This window comes from Danio rerio, chromosome 4 (genome assembly GCF_049306965.1).
Source record: "Danio rerio strain Tuebingen ecotype United States chromosome 4, GRCz12tu, whole genome shotgun sequence".
NCBI lineage: Eukaryota > Metazoa > Chordata > Actinopteri > Cypriniformes > Danionidae > Danio > Danio rerio.
The window spans coordinates 14,254,651-14,275,562 of record NC_133179.1 but is presented as its reverse complement, the minus strand read 5'-3'; the positions used below and the strand labels follow the sequence as shown (position 1 = coordinate 14,275,562).

At 32.3% G+C, this 20,912-nt stretch overlaps 1 protein-coding gene across 51 annotated transcripts in view; it reads right to left on the bottom strand.

Moving 5' to 3' along the window:
• nrcama (neuronal cell adhesion molecule a) overlaps positions 1-20,912 on the bottom strand; it is an 81,453-nt gene that overhangs the window by 33,095 nt on the left and 27,446 nt on the right. For 48 of the 51 annotated variants that reach the window (XM_005164636.5, XM_021475020.2, XM_009300131.4 and 45 more), the window contains one exon: positions 2,155-2,379. In XM_005164636.5, coding sequence (XP_005164693.1) covers positions 2,155-2,260 — 106 coding nt within the window. In that variant the 5' untranslated portion in view covers positions 2,261-2,379. Of the gene's footprint in view, positions 1-2,136; positions 2,380-20,912 lie in introns of those variants that run through there. The other 3 variants (XM_073946098.1, XM_073946102.1, NM_001044805.1) reach the window with 2 other exon arrangements.

Here is a 20,912-nt window from a genome sequence, read left to right as displayed (position 1 = left end):
CGTGTTTCATGTGCATTTTAAGCGTGTTTCATGGTCATTTCAAATGTTTTATGTGTGTTTCAAGTGCATTTTATGTGCATTTCAAGTGTGTTTCCTTTCAAATTTAATCGATCTTAATTTATAATTTTCTAGTCATCATCAACATCATCCTTCTAACTTATTTTAATATGACAATTTTTCACTAAAGAAACAATTCTTACTACAATCTATGTTGGAAACCGTTATGCTGTTTAAATTTTTTTTTATAGCTTTTTAATGTACAAAAACAAAATTCATTAGAAATATAAAAACTTGGTAACAATTTCTTTTTTACTTTTTACAGTAATCATAAGTTAAATACACCTTTGCAGAATAAAGGCATAGATTTCTTTGCTGACTATAAACTTATGAAGCTGCTGATCCCCAAAGGATAGTGTATCTCATATATTTTTATAAAATTGATTATTACAGCCATATAAATAAAAAGATGGAGGCTGAAAGAGAAAGTGTGACCAATGATCTCTAAAAGTCCTTGCATATTCTGCTTACACAGTCGTAGTGCTGATTTCACACACAGTCGGTATCTAAATGTGAAACTTTTCTCTAGAGAGCAGACACACTGCGATGACTCAGATAACAACATACTATACTGCATTTCTATTGTAATAATGAGTTTATGTGAATTTGATGTGGCTGAAATAACCTGGACTTCAATCATTAATTTAGTCTAAAAGTGTCCATGAAACATCCAGGACACAAGGCATAGGTAGACATCCTTGTTGTTGTTGTTGCATGAATGGCAAATAATATCTACATTACTGGTAAAAGTTGGAGAAATGTAAGATTTATAAATGATTTAAAAATCTGCATATACTACTCACTGCATTTATTTGATTAGAAATAGAGTAAAACTGAGGAATTAATAAATATTATAACCATTTAAAATAAACGTTTTCGTATTGAATGTAGTTTAACATTGTAAATACATTTGTGATTTAAAACAGAATTTACAGCTCATAACTCACATGATCCTTCAGAAATCATTCTAATATGATCATCTGCAGCTCATGATTGATTACCTATTATTATTATTTTTATAATTCGTTCATTTTCTTTTCGGCTTGGTCCCTTTATTATTCAGGGGTCACCACAGCGGAATGAACCACCAACTTATCCAGCATGTTTTATGCAGCGATGCCGTTCTAGCTGCAAACCATTAATGGGAAACACCCACACACTCTCATTCATACACATACACTACGGATAATTTAGCTTATCCAATTCACCTATAGTGCATGTCTGTGGATTGTAGGGGAAACCGGAGCACCAGGAGGAAACCCACAGGGACACAGGGAGAACATGTAAACTCCACACAGAAATGCCAACTGATCCAGCCAAGGCTCAAACCAGCTACCTTCTACCTTCAGCCAAGGCTCAAACCAGCTACCTTCTTGCTGGTAGGCGCTACCCACTGCGCTGTCCGTTATTATAATGATTATTATTGTTATTATTAATATTATCATTATAAATAAGTCATAAGTAAGGCACTTTAGTGTAAATAATACTATTCAAAAATACCATTAAAAATGCTATTTGTTTACATTCATCAAGGACTTGTTCACAAGTAAAATTAAACATGAAATTAATCTTTTTATAGTGTAAAAATAGGATTCTATTTCACATAAATGCTGTCATTTTTACACAAATAATCTTTAAACACATCACATCTCTCACAAAACTATATAAAACAGTAAAACATTATTAATGACTGAGTACCAATAATAACTGACCACAACAGAACAGTAAATCATCCTTTTATAATGATTTCTGAGTGGTCATGTGACCCTGAAGAATGAAGTAATGATACTGAAAATTAATCTTTAAATCACAGGAACATTTTTAAACTACAATCATTAAAAAAAAAAAAAAAAAAAAAAAAAAAAACATGTATTTTTCACAGTAATACTATTTAATTTCACAGTTTTTACTAATCACTGGCATAACACACATTATTAAGTTATTTTAAATATAAATTTCACAATATTACAATTTTAGATTAAATCAATGAAGACAATAAGACAATAAATAAATAAATAATTTGATGTAATGTACTGAATTTATTATAGTTCATTGACATCACATCATATTTAATAATACTTGCTGTGCAATACTCACAGTCTAGAGGCACTTCTAATGCGGAGGTCATGTGACTGATCATCATCATCATCATCATTATCATCATCGCTCCTCCACAGAGCGAGCAGCTCCTCTTCCCGTCCATGGCAAGGCTGCGTTACATCAAAATCCTTCCCCTCCAGGTCAAAGCAACTGGGCCTTGTGATTCACACTCAATGTGACCATTCAAACATGCAGGGGGGAATCCACGAATAGCCGGTGAGACTGAAAGGGGAAACAGATAAAAAGGCAATGATTAAAAAACAGCACAAACTGATGATATTTATTAGAAGGGACACTAAAGCACTGATGTAAATAGAAATGAGATGTAAATAGCGATAGAGGGCATTGAGCTGGAAGAGACGGGGACGCTGTGATGGCAGCACCCGCAGCACTGGCATATGGATGGCAATACACATGGCTGAAGCACAAAATTACACAGGCTGCTGTCTGGTTACTCAGAGGAGGGTTAAAAAAATACACACAATTGTTCTTCCTGCTCCAGAAAGCCCTTTGTGTATCGTTCAGCTTTCTGCACAGAACAGAAATCCTTTCAGATTCACAAAAGCACATCCTTTCAGATGGTTAACAATAGAATTGAAAATGCAATTCTGTTCAAATAATGAAATAAATTAAAAGATTAATTATTTTTTGAATAAAATAGAGCAAAAACAAGCAAAAAGAAAGGCTAAAATAATTTAATAAAATAAATAAATACAAATAAAACGCAAATAGAAATATTATGAAATTCAAGAAAAGTATAATTAAATAAATAAAAAATTATGGTTAGTTAATGAATATTAAATTAAATTACAATGATTTTTGAAAATTAAAATATATTAAATTAAATTAAACTTATTAAAATTTAAATTAAATAAAAATTAAATTAAATTAAAATAAATGATAATATAATATAATATAATATAATATAATATAATATAATATAATATAATATAATATAATATAATAAATTTTTAAAATATGTAATTAAAATGAAAAAATAAAATAAAATAAAATAAAATAAAATAAATGTGCACAAACAGCTACATTAAACACTACATAAAAGGTAATATAAGACACAATGTGTTACTTTCTATCCGTAATATTACAAAATAAAAATGTGCTTCTTGATCTTTTAATATGCCATAAACCTGTTTACACAGGATTCACCATCACCATAAAATGCTCCCATGAATATGATGGATGAGCAACTGCAAAGTTTAAGCAATTTAAACCCCAAGTAAGAATTGTGAATAATGCTGTTTTCTGTTGTGTGGTGTGTTTCTGTTGTGTGGAGAAATGAGATAGCGTTGGTTGTTAACTGCTAGTAGGTAGAGAGTGCTATCTGAGTGATTCTGCTGTGTAGCAGGCTGTGTCAGTGAAATGGCCTTTGCTTTGCATAATTCATGAGCTCAGAAACCTTGACGGAGTCATACAGCTAAACAGAGAGGGAAAGAGTGCATGAGTCTGTGGAGCCAAAGATTCATCTCAAGGTGAGATATTAAAGATAGAGACAGGTTCTTCTGCACATCATACACAATGAGAGCATTGGTTATGCTACAATCTATGTTTTTTCTTTTCTGTGATGTTAAGGACTTTGCTTTAGGTGATGATAAATCTACAGAAGAGGCCAGTTGCTTAGACACGAACTGAAAGCAGCTTGTTTAAAAATGCACATGATACTATTTTTAGAAGACCCTATTTTAGCACACATTTATACTAGTCACATAAGACAAAAAACACAGAGATGGGGAAAATACTTTAGTATTTTATAATAATTTCAGATCTAAAAATGGGTCATACAAGAAATGTTCTGTGTTGTTTTCTTTAATATTTATTTACTAATACAAGATGGGGCGGGTCATGAGGCAAAACAAATAAAAACAAAATTATTGCAAAACAAAAATAAAAGCAAATAAATTCAAAACAAGACAAAAGCAAAGCAAGACAAACAAGCAAAACAAAACAATAAACATATTCAAATATCAAAAAGGTGAAACAAATTGAAGTGAAAAAGAAAAGCAAAACAGTGTAAGACAGCAAAACTGAATCAAATCTAAACAAAAAGCTAAACCAAACAAAAGCGAAGAACAACAATGGATTAAACCAAAGCAAACAAAAGCAAAACAGAAACAAGAAACTAAACAAAAGTAAAACAGATGCCAAAAAAAGCAAGCGAAACAAAATGAAGAAGCAAAGCAAAAATAAAAGCTAAGTTCAAAGTTAAAGCTAAAACAAACAAAGCCATACAAAAACCAAAAGTCATAAAACGAAGCACAACAAAATAAAAAAGCTAAACAAATCAAAACAAAACCCCTAAACAAAACAGAAGCAAAGAACAACAATGGAGTCAAGCAAAGCAAACAAAAGCAAAACAGAAGCAAGAAACTAAACTAAAGCAAAACAGATGCCAAACAAAAAAGCAAGCAAAACAAAATGAAGAAGCAAAGCAAAAATAAAAGCTAAGTTCAAAGTTAAAGCTAATACAAACAAAGCAAAGAAAATAAGACACAAATAAAGCACAATAAAGTAAAACAAATCATTGCAAAACCAATTAAAAATGAACAAGCTAAACAGAACAGAAGCAAAGAAAAAAATTAAGTAAACCAAAGCAAGTAACTGCAAAACAAAAAAATAAGCTGAACAAAACAAAAGCAAAACAGATGCCAAACAAAAAAAGCAAAACAAAATGAAGAAGCAAAGCTAAACTAAAAGCACAGTTAAAAGTTAAAGCTAAACCAAACAAAGCAAAGAAAAAAAGACACAAACGAAGCACAACAAAGTAAAACAAAACATCTCAAATCACATAAAAACAAAGCAAAGCGAAGATAAAAAAACAAAAATCCAATACAATTAAATAAAAGACAAAAAATCTAAACAAAGTAAAACCAAAAGCATTAAAAATGAAACATACATACAGTTATTTATAAGAGTTAAAAAACCCTGTCCCCTGACTACAGTCAAAAAGCAGTGACGCTAAATAGCAGAGAAACTCAATGGCCTTTTAACATTTTCCGGCTTGAGAAAAAGGCAAGACATCCTCAACAGCCGCAGACAAGTAGATTTAGCACATTTTCAGCATTTCAGACAATGTGCACAGCGTGTCTGATGGCTGCTATGGTGACAGTATGAGCTCAAGTGCCCTTCAGAAAAACCTGAACTGGTCAGTATACCAGTGGAGAATGACAGTGACAATGTTTTAAATGGAAGCTGTCAATCACACGTCCTGCAGCCATGCAATCAGCTTGACCTTTAGCTATCCTTTAATATAGGAATCTATGGGGAAAAAAAGCATTGTCATCTGTGCCTTTTAAAATGAGAGAATGATATCAAAGACAGCATATAGATTCATCTTTGTTTTTATGATCAACATGCTGAGTGAAGGGTGGCACAGCGGTTCAGTGGTTAGCACTGTCGCCTCAAAGCAAGAAGGTTCCTGGTTCAAGTTCAAGCTGGGTCAGTTGGCATTACTGTGTGGAGTTTGCATGATCACCCTGTGTTTCCTCCGAGTGCTCTGGTTTTCCCCACAAATCCAAAGACATGCGGTATAAGTGAATTAAATAAACTGAATTGGCTATAGTGTATGCGTGCGAGTGTGAATGAAAGTGTGTGTGTTTTCCAGTACTGGGGTGCGGCTGGAAGGGCATCCACTACCTAAAATATATGCCAGAATAGTTGGTGATTCATTCTGCTGTGGCAATCTCTGAAATAGAGACTAAGCCAAAGAAACATATAGTGACATATAGTCTGTCTGAATGGGATATTTACATACAAGATACAATGTCAATTGCAAAATGCTGGACACATTTTCTTTGGTAATAATGATTTATGACTGAATATATTAAGCACCAGATGTTGTCTCCCATTTCAGGCTATTAACATTCTGGTCAAATTAGCTGAATCAAGATAAATGGATATAAAAATTCAATTCTATCTCTTTGTTTTTCGCATCAATTTTCATAATGGCTCTCAGGTTTGTTATTGCTTTTTATTTATTTGGCCTTTAGCCAGTTGTGCTGACAAAATATAGTGAGTATGAATAAAAAATATATACAAAACAAGACTGCAGGCTCAAAATATACAATTTGGTTAATATTAAATAATAACTATATTTATATACAATAATAATGATTCAGTTTAAATAAGTTACTTTAATTTTACATTTTAAATGACATATGCTATCGCTAGCTATTTGTTATAATAAAGGCAAGGTAAGTAGCTACAGGCGGATTCACCTTGCTTTGACTGAACTCTTGGAATTTCTAATTTATTTGATTCTAATGATCTGAGGGATCTGTTAGGTTTGCATCCAGTGAGCATATCTGTAATGTATGAGGTCCTAGGCCATTTAGTGATTTATAGACCAGTAATAATACATTAAAATCTATTCTGAATGTAACTGGGAGCCAGTGTAAAGACCTGAGGATAGGTGTGAAGACAAGTGTTTCCTGGCAGCAGCGTTCTAGACGAGCAGCAACTGTTTGACTGTCTTTTGGGGAAGGCCGGTGAGGAGTCCATTACAGTAATCCACTCTGCTGGTGATAAAAGCATGAACAAGTTTCTCTAAGTCCTTACTGGAAACAAAGCATCTATAAGTCTTGCAATGTTTTTGACATGATAGTATGCTGATTTAGTTACCGCTTTGACATGACTGCAGAAACTCTGATCTAACATCAAGATTCTTGACCTTATTTTTTGCTGTAATTAAGACTCATTACAGATATAACCATAATGATAGATACTATTTGTAAAAATAAATAGCAGTTTTAATACAATAATGCACATTTTCTATAATAGTTAAAACAATATTAATTTATCTTTTTTTATAATTACCCACCTTTTAAAAGATTTCTTTGAGTAAATTTTCTTTGTTTGTAAATTTTTTTTGCCCATTAAAAGTAGAAACGTTATCAATAAAGACATGATTCTAAAAATAGTGCTAAATATAAACCAAATTTGAAGCCAATTTTAATGACAAATCAGAAAAAAGTTGATCAATTTAATCTGAAAAAAAAAAACATAAAAGCATAGAAAAACCAATCAGAATACTCTGCATTAATAAGCGCACAATCTAAAGTGACAGATGACACAAACAAAAGCACATTACCACAAACAACTCGATCATCCACTGCTATGTATATACAGTATACTTCTCATTATAGTTGTCACCTTTAAACTTTTTTAACAGCTCAGCGCAATGTTTTGAGTCACGTCCTGTTCTCTGCGATCAGAAGAAACCTGTGATTCAGTTACTGCTGAGTCATCAATACTGCGACAGAATCAACAGAGATGGAGGAGAGATGCAGGTCAGCAAACTGAAGTAATCTGACACAGGCCGCTACTCGCTCTCTGATTGGCTGGACGAGGGACTAAAGGCACAAGCGTCTGTCCTAAAAGATAAATCTCAATCTAGGACAGTTGGGCTGCCGAGGCCCCTTTTCTGGATCAGCTTGGCTAATGGCCTTGTTATTGGATGAAGGCCACCCTGGATAAGCAAAAAAAAAAAGGGATAAACAGTATAAAGAGAAGTGTCACATGACCTAAAACCCCTGAGTTAAACCCTTTATTAAAATTTTTCCACAAAAGTGCCCACAAAAATGTAAGAATTTAAACTTTATTCCCAGTAGCCTGAATTATAACTCATCAACATACTGATCTGCTTCCTCTAAGTAATACTGGCACAGGCTTTTCCAGAAAAAAAAAAACAGTCTATTTTAGTATTCATCTCAGCATAATCCCTGCATAAATTGAGAAGAATATATGCAAATGAGATGATTTGCATATGAATGGCCTTCTACTGTAAAAAAGTGAACAGAGACCATACCGTAGAGTCAAAAGGGTTTCATTCATATGGCTTTGTTTTGATCACATCCCACTGCTGCCTTTTGTGGGTTTGGCACACTTGTTGTTTGTGTTGACAAGTGGTTATTCTCTTTCACAAGCAAGCCAAACTACGTTTTTAGTAGGGCTGCACAATATATCTCAAAATTAACTTGATCACGGTAATAGTATATACAAAATATGTATCGCAGACAATTGCGAAGTGACGCAAGAGGTCTTACTATCTTTATCGCCATTTCCACAGCTGTTCTGCTATTGGCTGAACAGCCCAAAGGCGAACCCAGAGCTGAAAATAAATACCAATGGCGGGAGTCACTTAGAAGTGTGAGGAATTCCTTTTAATTTATGCATTGGTTGTTTATGTAAATTTGACCAATCAGATGGGGCCTTACTATCTTTATCCCCACCTACTCAGCTGTTCTGTTATTAGCTGGAGCAGCCTAAAGGCAATTCCAGAGCTGAATATAAATACTAATAGCGGGAGTTGAGACAAGAGAGGAAAAAGACTACAGCCGATCAGAGTCAGAATATCTGCTGAGGATTTCACTCATTTATCATAATTTAAAGGGTAATTGTTTGCACCTTGACACAGTTTTTCAGTCTGAATTAAAATTAATTAGATCTGAAAATATATATATTTACCTGTTAATTTCAATATAGTTAAATAAGAAATTAAAAAACAGCTAATAAAAAGCATATTTCAAGAAAAATATTATGTCGTAAGTAAGGAAGTAAGTAATGTGCATTTACAAAGCGCATATATTGTGTATGGACACCCAAAGAGGTTTACAATAATGATACATATTGTTTTCGCAATACTCAACAACATCGCATATTGCATAATTCTTCAGGTTTATGAAACCCTAGTTTTTAGTATTTGTGTCTACTAAAAGGAGAGTTCATTGAAAAATTAATGTTTACTCAATATTATGTCAATTTGTTTTCTTTTTTCAATTAACAACACAAAAGGAGATATTTTGAATCATGTTGGAAAGCAGCTAGACATTGACCTCCATAGTGTTTTTTCTACTAAGTCAATGCCAACAGGTTTCCAACATTCATTTATTTTCTACAACAGAAGAATGTGACTTGAACAGCTTTGAAACAAGTAGAGGGCGAGTATGTGATGACAGGATTTTGCTTTTTTTGGGTGAACTATCTCTATAACTACAGCTTGCTACCATAGTGAAGATTTAAGAATGTTAGCTTTTTCAACTGGAAGTTTTGTTAGGAAAGTCAGAAAACTGTAATTGTGTGAAGTGCTTTAATAAAGGTTTCATGTGTCAAATGTGGACCAGGCCACAGCAGTGTGAGAAACTTCAACAGAGTGTTCATCTCTGGGATCTTTCTGAGTGTGTGCTTAGAGTCAAGCGGGATATTACTATGAGAACCAGCCACAAAAAAATAATAATAATAATAATAAGACAAATGAAAAGTTTACGCTTCACAATTATCGCAGACGCATTGCACACCAAACAGATTTACAAAATACGGTCACACTTTATTTTGATGGTCCGTTTTTTGAATTGAAGTTACATTGCATCTACATGCCAACAAATTCTCATTAGATTATAATTAGACTGTAAGGTTGGAGTAAGGGTTAGGGTTAGTGTAAGTTGACATGTACTTGCAAAGTTTCTTATAGTCAGTTAAATGTCTGTTGAAGGAGCAGTATCAGCAGATATTAAGCAGACTGTCTACTAATATTCAAATGGACCATCAAAATAAAGTGTTATCCAAAATACTACAACCAGGATCAAATTTATTTTAGTCACTAATATTACTATGTACACCTAAAAAAACATTACATTTGCTGTTTGCTCAAACTACCTATTTTAATAGAGCTCAAACACAATTCTTTTGGGTTTTTTGGGGACAACTTAATTGTTTTATGTCCAATGCACAAATAAAATAAAAAATAATAAGTTAGCTTAATTCCTTCATGTTGTCCCAACACAAATCAATTGTGTAGAACCACACATTTTTACTGTGTAGGCACTGGTATAATTACTAAGTTGACCTAAATTTAAAAAAATGAGTAAACTCATCATCTAAATATCATGAAGTAAATTAACTAGATGCATAATAACCTAATAAAAAATTGAGTTAACTTAACAGTTCCAACATAATTACTCGCTTTTTAAGCAAAGCCAACTTTTAAAGCAATTTAAAATGACTAATGTTTACTCACTTTATTATAGTAAAGTAGCTAATCATTAAACAATTAAACAAAGAAGCAGTAAAGTAAAAAATAAACATCTACACTGTAAAAAAAAATATTTTTTAGTTGAATCAAATTAGCTTTTCTAGTCAACTTACATCAATCAAACCCACTTAACATATTAAGTTACACTTTGTATAACTTTAAAAATGCAGTTCAAACTTGTTCAAACAAGTTAGAGTAGCAAAAAAGATTGTTGTCATGAGCTTTTTTTCTATCATTTTTTTACAGTGTAAATATCATCCACCATCCAAAACAAAGCACAAGACAAAACAAAATGACACGATAATGAAAAGAAAATCAATGAAACAAAACACAAACAATCTAAAGCAAACTAAAAAATAAAACTAGGAAAACCCACACAACCACAAAACTCTAAACAAATGAACGAAAGAAGCACAAAAAAAGCAAATAAAAAAATCAACTAAACTCAAAACAAAAGCAACATGAAGCACAAATCAAAGAACAAAAATTATGTTAAATAAAAAAATCCTGTTTATTTATATACACAATTCCACAATATATTTAGTTATCTATAGAGATAAAGATGTGGAATAACATCATGGGAAAACATAAACTGACCAAAGAGAAAACATTAAAATATATAACTACATTAAAAGCAATTTAATGGGAAAGATCCAGTAATCTGCTTTATTTGTAAGCTCTATCTTTTTTTTTTTTTTCATAGAGACGGTCCTCTCAGAAAGAGTACATGGGAAACTTCTTTCCTCTGATAGTACAAGTTCTCCTCAACAGCTCCTTCAGTCTGAAGAAGACCTGAGTCAAGAGAGCGATCGCTCGGTGTCCACAGCAACACACTTATTACACACACATGCCCATTATAAGGCACACAAAACCCAGCCAAGCCCATCCATCTTTTTAATGTAAATCCAAGGAGAGGACACTACTGAGAGAAGGCCTCTCAACAACTCTCAGTCTCATTGAGAACTGAAAAAAAAAATGCTCTTTACTTTCGCAGGATGCCTTCGGGCCAGACGAGAGAAGACATGATTAAATGTTTCTTTTCACACCAAAGTCTGAAGCCCTTGAAGAGGGAATTAGACAAAAACTATAGAGGAAAAAAACATGATACAGCAGCTTTAAGATAATGCTTGCAATTTTTAAGGCAATGCTCTGCAGGTGAACACTGCAATTATTGATATGGGTTGAATTTAAACAAACAAATTAAATTTAGTTTTGTCTTGAAACGATCAAAAAAACAAAACAAAACAGTTAGCTTTTAATAAAAGCTCATACATTTATCATATTTCAGTTTTTCTTTTTTCAGTTTTAGTTTACTCAAACAAACTATTGAACTGTTAATTCGAGCATGTTACCACTTCACATTACAAAACAATCACAAATGTATTTTTTGATCATCATGTTCAGTTATCAGCTGTGCAATTTAATCTCCGTTTATCGGTCATTACCTCGCTGTTATGCTCAAAACCCAACAAATGACGTTTTCGGAAACAAGACAAAGCTAAACTGGAGCACTGTTTTGTTTCAGAAGGCCTTTGTCAGGGGTTAGCATAGCGCTACTATGTAAATAAATGAGCTAAGTTCATTTCTCCACCGCTGAAGGGTCATGCGGAGCTGCAGAATCAGCAGTACGAGAGCGCTCTGTCTCTCCTGAGCTTTGGGAAGTTGCTGATTGTCAGAAACGCTCCTGTCTGGACGCTCACGTAATGCACTGTTGCTTTATGCTGTTTATAGTTGAGTTAGGATGAAAATACAGTGCGACCTGAATTACCGTGAGCAGAACTATTCGCTTTAGATATAAATAACACTGTAAAATCAGCATGTGAAGATGGGAAAATTAGAGAACATATTAGATTCAGAGGTAGGTTTTACAATACGTCTAACTCACACTTGTTATATATTTTTTTTTTAAGTAAAAAATGTTGTGAGCAAATAAAAAGATATTTGTAGAAAATTGATTGATTGATTGATTGATTGGCTTTAATACATAATATTTTACAGAAAAGCTTATTAAATCTCATATTTCACAGCAGGATTTGCAATGATGTAAAACTAAACAAACAAAAAGGGAGAGTAAAAAAAAAAAATCCTGACACAAAAAAGAAGGCAAAAACTAAGCAAAACAACAAACCAAACACAGCAGAGCAAAGTGCAACGGAGAAAAGTGCTATGCAGGTTAGGGTTGGCCAATGTTGACCAACACGACAGACAATGGCATCGTTATCATAGGCGGCGAATTAATTATTTATGAATAATTAATTCATTCATAATTAATAAATTATTTGCACCCTACCGTTTTTCAAATACCTGACCCACATGGTCTTTGTTTTACCCATAACCAAATCATAAATAAATAAAGATAGGTTACACTCAAATTACACCTGCCAATCACTTTTTCAACGGGACTCTGGCATGAATAGGCAGAGTGATCTTCTGTATTGATACAGATTACAGTTAATGACATCGTCAATCAACCCAAACCTAATGTAGGTAAACCTCACTCCTCTGACCTCAAATGGGGCACTGGTCATGGCCATGGTCTTTTGCCTCCTTGTTAGAGCAACCAACTCCCATGCAAAGAATGACGAGGCCTTGTTAAAGCAACCGACTCGCATATTAAGAATCGTCAGTTCAATCCCAGCTAAGACTGGATTGGGTGCAGTAGGACCGGTGGGTTGCAGTGCAAAGCAAAGCAAAGGAAAACAAAGCAAAACAACAACCCAACATGAAAAACAAAACAGAAAAGAACAGAAAGCAAAAGCAAAAGCAAAAGCAAAAGCAAAAGCAAAAGCAAAAGCAAAAGCACAAAACAAAACAAAACAAAACAAAACAAAACAAAACAAAACAAAACAAAACAAAACAAAACAAAACAAAACAAAACAAAACAGCAAAGCAAATCAGAAAGCAAAAGCAAAAGCAAAAGCAAAAGCAAAAGCAAAAGCAAAAGCACAAAACAAAACAAAACAAAACAAAACAAAACAAAACAAAACAAAACAAAACAAAACAAAACAAAACAAAACAGCAAAGCAAATCAGAAATCAGAACACCCCCCCCCCCCAAAAAAAAACAAACAAACAAAAAAAAAAAACACTAAACTAAAATCTAAACTAAACTAAACCAAAAACACTGGCCTTTTCTTTTGCCCTTTTATTAATTCTGCTTAAATGTTAAGCAGATGCCAGATAATGCAGAATCCACACTGCGTCCACAAAATGCAGTAACAAAAAATCCACAGAATTTTATACACTCTGGGGCTCATGGGAAATATAGAATAGAGTAATAAAAGCCTTCGAGGGCCTGGTTTTTCAAGTTTCTCATTCATGTAAACACCAGTCACTTGCATTGTTATCGACATAGAATGTCATGACAATATGAGGCCAGCATAGGCTGAAATTACCAACTGCCACTTTAGAGGAAAAAAATTCAATAAAAATAAAAATTTGTGCGTATAAACTAAGCGACCTTCAGACTCAATTTCCCTGAAGACAGTGACTGAGCACTTTTTGTCAAGCTCTCAGAAAGTACTACAAAGCATGAATTATTGAAAAAAGCAGACGGGAATGTCCAGAAATGACTCAATGGCTCCTGAAGGCTGATTCACTCCCCTCTTCCCAAACACATGTGTGACTGTACTGGGGACGTCATGTTTTATTCACCACTAGTTGTAAAGTGCTCTCAAACATCCTTCAATCTGTTGATCAGAATACATAATCTGCCTCAGTGTAAAATCTATATTCTCCTCCCACCAGGCCTGATGGGTGGGTCATACACAAGACTTTATGCCAGACTTATTTGAATTCTGGAGAAACACGAGGAGGGTGAGGGATATCAGTGACCTCTGTCATTTTTCTAGTGTTCTATCATAGTTTGAATGTGGATTACTAAAGCTTTGGTGGGTTATACTGAAACGAAATTGGATCATATTTCTTTTTTTACAAATAAGAAACTTGAACAAGTTCCCAAATACAAACTAACTGACCAGCCAACAAACAAAACCAACCAATTAACTAACAAACAAAAACAAACAAACAAAACTAACCAACCAATGAACAAAACTAACAAATAAAAAAATGAACTAACTAACCAACCAACAAACCAACCAACTAACAAACTAACAAAACTAACTAACTAACCAACCAACCAACCAACCAAAAACTAACCAACAAACAAAACAAACGAACAAACTAACTAACGAACCTAATTAACTAGAACTAACCAACAAACAAAACAAACTAATTAATGAGCAAACAATCAAACAATCAAACAAAACAAAACTAACTAACTAACTAACTAACTAACTAACTAACTAACTAACTAACTAACTAACTAACTAACTAACTAACTAACTAACTAACTAACCAACCAATGAACCAAAGCACTAACCAACAAACACAATTAACTAATTAATGAGCAAACAAACAAACAAACGAACAAACAAACAAACAAAACTAACTAACTAACTAACTAACTAACTAACTAACTAACTAACTAACTAACTAACTAACTAACTAACTAAGAAAACTAAATGAATGATAAATGAATAAATATATAAAAAATATCCATATGAATAACCTAGAGTGAAATGACTGAAAACCTTTAATTTATTTTAATTGAATTAAATATAATATCTTTCTTCTTATAATATTTTTCTTCTGGTTGCCAAGCACCATCAATGTTAAAAAAAAAAAAAAGTATTTGTTTAAAACATGATAATTATTGATAGTATGCATAATTTTGCATAATTTAAAACTTATTTATGTACTATTAACAATATTTTTTTAGGTTTGTTTCAATAAATATTTCAAAGATTCTAAATTAGTACCATTTCAGTTTAAAATGTATGAATGAATGAATGAATGAATGAATGAATGAATGAATGAATGAAATGTACAAATTTAATTTAATGATATGTATAATTAGAACTGATCTAAATATGTTTACTATTCTATTTCTGTACATATAAAAATAGATTTCATAGGACATTTATTTTGCTCATTTATTTTAAAGAGAACAGTTCTTTCTGTCAGTTTTTTTTTTTTCAATCAAAATAGCACCAAGTAGATTGTTCTTACTGTTCAAAATTGTTTTAAATACATTTACTTCTTAATAATTCAATTATATGGTTAGTTTGTTAGTTAGTTTAATATTCTATTTCTGTGCCATGAATTAATTTTGGAGACCACATGAAGAGAGGATAGGTTGGCAAATTGCACACTCTCATCCATCTGTTCAGTGCTCAGACAAACTGTGGTCATCTGTCCACATGCTGTATGAGGAGCTTTTACAGTATGAGTGGAAATCACTGCTATAACACACTTCACAATGTGCTATGATGATCTCATCGTTTCTAACCCTTCCGTGGAACACAATACTACAGAAATGCATTTAGCTGGAGTTTTTTAAAAAAAGACAAAACTGTCACACAGACAAACATTAAAGAGATTTTTCGGCTAAATTTGAAGATTAAGCAAACTTGAAATATAACACACAACATATAATTCTAGTAGTCCTCACCATTCAATTTAAAGTCTGTATGATCCAGAATTTGCTGAGACGTTTATTTCAGTATGTTGATGTACAGGGGCTTTCTTTTCGCATATCACTCTGTCATAGCAAACTAATGGGGTCACACTTTATTTTGATGGTCCATTTGTTGAATTTAAGTTACATTACATCTACATGCCAACTAATTCTCATTAGATTATAAATAGACTGTTAGGTTGGGGATAGGGTTAGTGTGAGTTGACATGTACTTGCACAGTTTCTTATAGTCAGTTAAATGTCTGTTGAAGGAGCAGTTTCTACAGAAATTAAGCAGACAGTCTACTAATACTCAAATGGACCATCAAAATAAAGTGTTATCACTAATGGTAAAAGGTGCATGGTTAGGAATTCAAGCTGACATAAACAAAGAAAGACTGCCACTCCAAAACAAACATTTTTTCAATGGATTCAGCTGCCTGGATTAATAGTTTACCTAAAGAACAATGTGTGCTGGCAAAATAAAAACTCTGTAAATTTTGATTTTGCACAGATTGGCAAGACACTGCTGGTGAATAGGATTAAAAAGTTAACCAATAGTTATTGCCACACTTAAACGGTTGATTGACTGCATTGTTGACTGCATGTTTTCTAAAATATTTTGTTTATTTATGGAAGCAAATTGAGAGATTCCTAAAATCCCCTCTGTAAAAACCATAGACTAAATTGTCTAAAAAAATTTAGAATTATAATAAAAATAATAAAATAAAAAAACTGAATTTTAAACCCGATTCTAATGTTTTGATCTTTATGCTAAAAATTTAAAGAAGCAAGTTAAGCTTTGTGTAATTATCTAGCATAAAAATCGAAACATTAGATGAAGTCAGATTTAAAAATCTTGTTTCTCTATTTTATTATTATTATTATTATTATTATTATTATTATGTATTATTATTATTATTATTATTATTATTATTATTATTATTATTATTATTATTATATGTATTTATTAGACAGTTAAGTCTATGGTTTTTACAGAGGGGATTTTAGGAATTTCTCAACACTAAAAAACTGAAAACTGATAGAAAAAAATAAATTGTATTGTAAAATAAGATATTGTACATAATCAATTATTTTATGTACTCTATGAACATATCACTCTGTACAAATCTTCAGGATACTGAGATTAACAAGACTTCGGAAGATGTAGATGTAAATGTAAAACAATTAACATGTTCAGATGAGTGCTTGTTCCTCACACCAGCTAACGTTTGAGCGTATTTTTCTATGTTTATTTTTTAACCGTTATATAATTTGGAGATTGTACAATATATTATCAATCAATTTATTTATAGATTTAGCATATCACTCAGTAAAAATCTTTAGGATATAAAGACGAATAAAACTATAAAGTTTGGTGTACAGTAAGTGTTGATAAAGCAAAAATGTATTTACTTAGGGGAAACACTATTTTAATAAAAGTAATAAAAAGAACTGCATGTGTAAAATATTTGGCGGTTCATTCCGCTATGGTGACCCCTGGTAAATCAAGAAAATAAATAAATAAAAAAAACTGTAAAATACTAAAAATTTGGTTTAATTAACCAACTTTGTGTGAATTAATTGATATGTGGAAGGATCAATCCATTTATATATGGATTAATCTCTCCATCCATCCATCCACCTAGAAAAAGAATGAATAACAAATTAACCTGGATGGATGGATGGATGGAAGAAAATTATAGAGAAATAAGTTTAGAAGGATTATGAGATGGAAATGATGGACTGATAAATATACTATAAATTGAGTGAACTTAAAAGTGTAGTTGAAAATGTTCTTTCCATTATACAAATGTATATATATATATATATATATATATATATATATATATATATATATATATATATATATATATATATATATATTAATTAAGACCAAAAAACCAATAACTCGAAACTAAGAAGTGCTTAACAAATAAACAAACAAACAAATAAACAAAATTTGCCTACACTGTAATAGATAACAGCAGCACATTTTGCTAAGTAAAAACTCAATCATTCAGACTTTTCATTTTCATTTCTGGGTCAGCCCGAAGGATTGTAATTCAAAAATGTCACAAAGTAAGTCTCAGGCAGTCCACACAAAATGTTGATGACATTATACCTTACAGAAACAGCCTCATCGTGCTCAACAGCAAGGCACAAGATCATGGTCTCCTCCTCATAAACACAGCTGAGCTCTGGAGCATGTCATGCTCTGACTGGGCCAGACGCTCTCAGTAATGTTTAAGCACAGCAGGGACCATCATTAGAGAAGAATCACACTCAAGTTCATTCACTTCAGGTTCAATCTTAAAAACAGCATCTGGAGCATGTAAAACATATTCAAGCCATAACATGCACTTCACTCCCTTTGAACCACTATCAACTAAATTCCGACTGCAAGAAGTCAAGTGTATGTTTTTCGTCGTATGTATGTATGTTGATAGTTCACCCCTAAAATGAAAAGAATATGTCATTATTTATCCATCTTTAACTTGTTTAAATCCTGTTTGAGTGTTTATTTTTCTGTGGGACACAAAAGAAGATATTTTAAAAAATGCTAGTAGCTGACACCCATTGACTTCCATAGTATTTTTCTTTTTTCTACTATGGAAGTCAATGGATGTCAGCTACACTACCAGCATTCTTCAAAATATCTGCTTTTGTTTCCCAAAGAAGAAAGAAACTCAAACAGCATTTTTTGTATAAACTATCCCCTTTAAAATATGGTAAAAATAAAAAAAATATTATATATGATGACTAATTAAAGGTGCAAGTTCATCATATTGTTCTTTTTAAAGAACCTGAGATATTTTTTCTTGAATTAAATACAAAGAAAATAATTCTGCAAGGCTTTATTGATCCATTTGGGTTTTTCGCAGGAAGTGACTTGTTGCAGAACATTGCTGACAACCGGTTTGTGTCCTCAGAGACCAAACTGAACACTTTAGATGACAGAGCAGCATACTGCATGTGGCTTTATCTGCAGATTCAGCACATGTACTGACCAAGAATGTGTGCTTTTGATTTTACCATGTGTTTTCAACCTAAAGAAGTGGTCAAAAGACAACAGGCTTAAATCAGTTTAAGACCCCATAATACAGACCCTGTTTAATATATATTACTAATTCTTGTTTATCACATAAGAAATCCCCTTTTCAATTTAATTTAAAATGATAGCTAATCAATAAGGTTGGCCAAAAAGAAGACCAAACCCCTCTAAATACTAAATTTTATTAATTAATGCATCATTAAATGTAAGTTTACAAATGACCCATGTAACACAAGCAGTCTTATGAGAGCAATAACCATAAAAGGACTTAGGAAGTTAATAGATGTAAATGTAATACAATTAACATGTTCAGATGAGTGCTTGTTACTCATACCAGGGAACGTTTAGTGTTTGTTTTTATTAGCCTTTTAAATTCATCCCTTTTCTTGCACATGTATAGTGTTCACTTTATGATTTAAATAGCTCTATTTGGAAAGATTTCATTAAATTAGATCGACTGGGATGATAAAAATATAGCATTGTTAAAATATAATAAATAACAAGGCAAAAATGAATAAATAAACAGTGCTGTATGGTCTAACCATATTCAAGTACAGAAATTAAGCAATCTTTTAATCAATCACTGTCTTTCTAATCGTCTTTATTTGCGCACTCCTTTGCTCTCACTGAGATCATCTTCTACTGAACTGTTATCTGCTCCAAACTTTAAGATGAAGTCATTTGGTGGCAGGGCTTTTCGTCGTACAGCACCAAAGTTATGGAATTCCCTGTCTTTGCACTTTCGCCAGATGGACTCCATTTCCAATTTTAAATCTTAGATAAAATCGTTATTGTTCAGGATAGCTTTTAATGGTTTACTGGTTAAATATTATGCTGATTGTTATTTTTACTGCTTGTATTTTTTATGATGTGCTTGTGATCTGCTGTAAGGTGTCCTTGAGTGCTTTGAAAGGCGCCCAAAAATAGAAGATATAATTATTATTATTTATCAATTGTAAAATAACATGGTCATCATTGTATAAATAATTTTTTTATTATTATTATTGCAGATACACACAATGCGATATAGATGCTCAAATGATATATTAAGCCCTATTGACCTTATTCTCCGCAGACGAGCGGGAGCTGCCATTTGAATCTTTTTGGCTCGAGACTTCCGGTCTCATTCACTTCCATTCATTGTTAGACATTAAAAATTGCTCGTTTCGTTGTTTGATGTTGCAAACTGATATTTCCTTGTTGTATTATGCTACTTGGTCTGTATAGTCATGCAAACATTTGTTTGTAGAGCAAGTAGTTTGACCGTTTTTTGCCATTTATTATTCCTTGTCATTTCTCCCATAGGCGACTGAAACAGAAGTTCTAAGACAATCGCGAAAACAGGCGCACTTCCGCATTTGAGAATAAGGTCAATACAATACATTTACTATATTTGTTTTCATCACCTTCACACTGCATGTTGTTTAGCAAATGCAGAAACAAACCCTTTTAATAATGTATTAGCTTGCTTTCCCAATAATTGAACAGTATTTAGTTTATCCAGTTAACCAAAGAAATAATCATCCAGTTAAGTTCCAAATAGGTGGAATAGACTTACTGATCAGTTCTGATGTCAATTTATCAATGAATATTTTACATGATTAGTTTTCCACAAAAGAAACCACTAAATTCAATTAGGTTATATCAACATAACAACAAAGCATTTAAATCTTTAAACTGTATAACTTCTTTATGGAATCCATTATAGCTTACACTATAAAAGACATACAAAATGACCAAAGACCAAGAGTACATCTTCACTAGCAACCCAAACCAAGAGACCTGACTGGAAAACATAACTACATTTTGGCAAATGAGTGAGCCATATGTACACTGTAAATAAAATGCAGGGTTCCACACAATTCATTCATGTTGTCCCAATCAAATCAAATCAAATCATATCACTTTTATTGTCACATCATCAGCAAACATCGATTAAGTTAACTTAACACTTTTAGCAAATTTATGTCGATTGAACATAAAAAAAGTTAAGTTGTCCCAATGAAATGTCAAGAATTGTGTTGTTTTTGTTAAGGCCCAGCCCTTAAACATATTTCTCAGAGGGTCATGAGTAGATCAAATCCTCAATCCAATTTAAACAAATTCACATGAATGATCCACTAATCCAACAGAATGTAT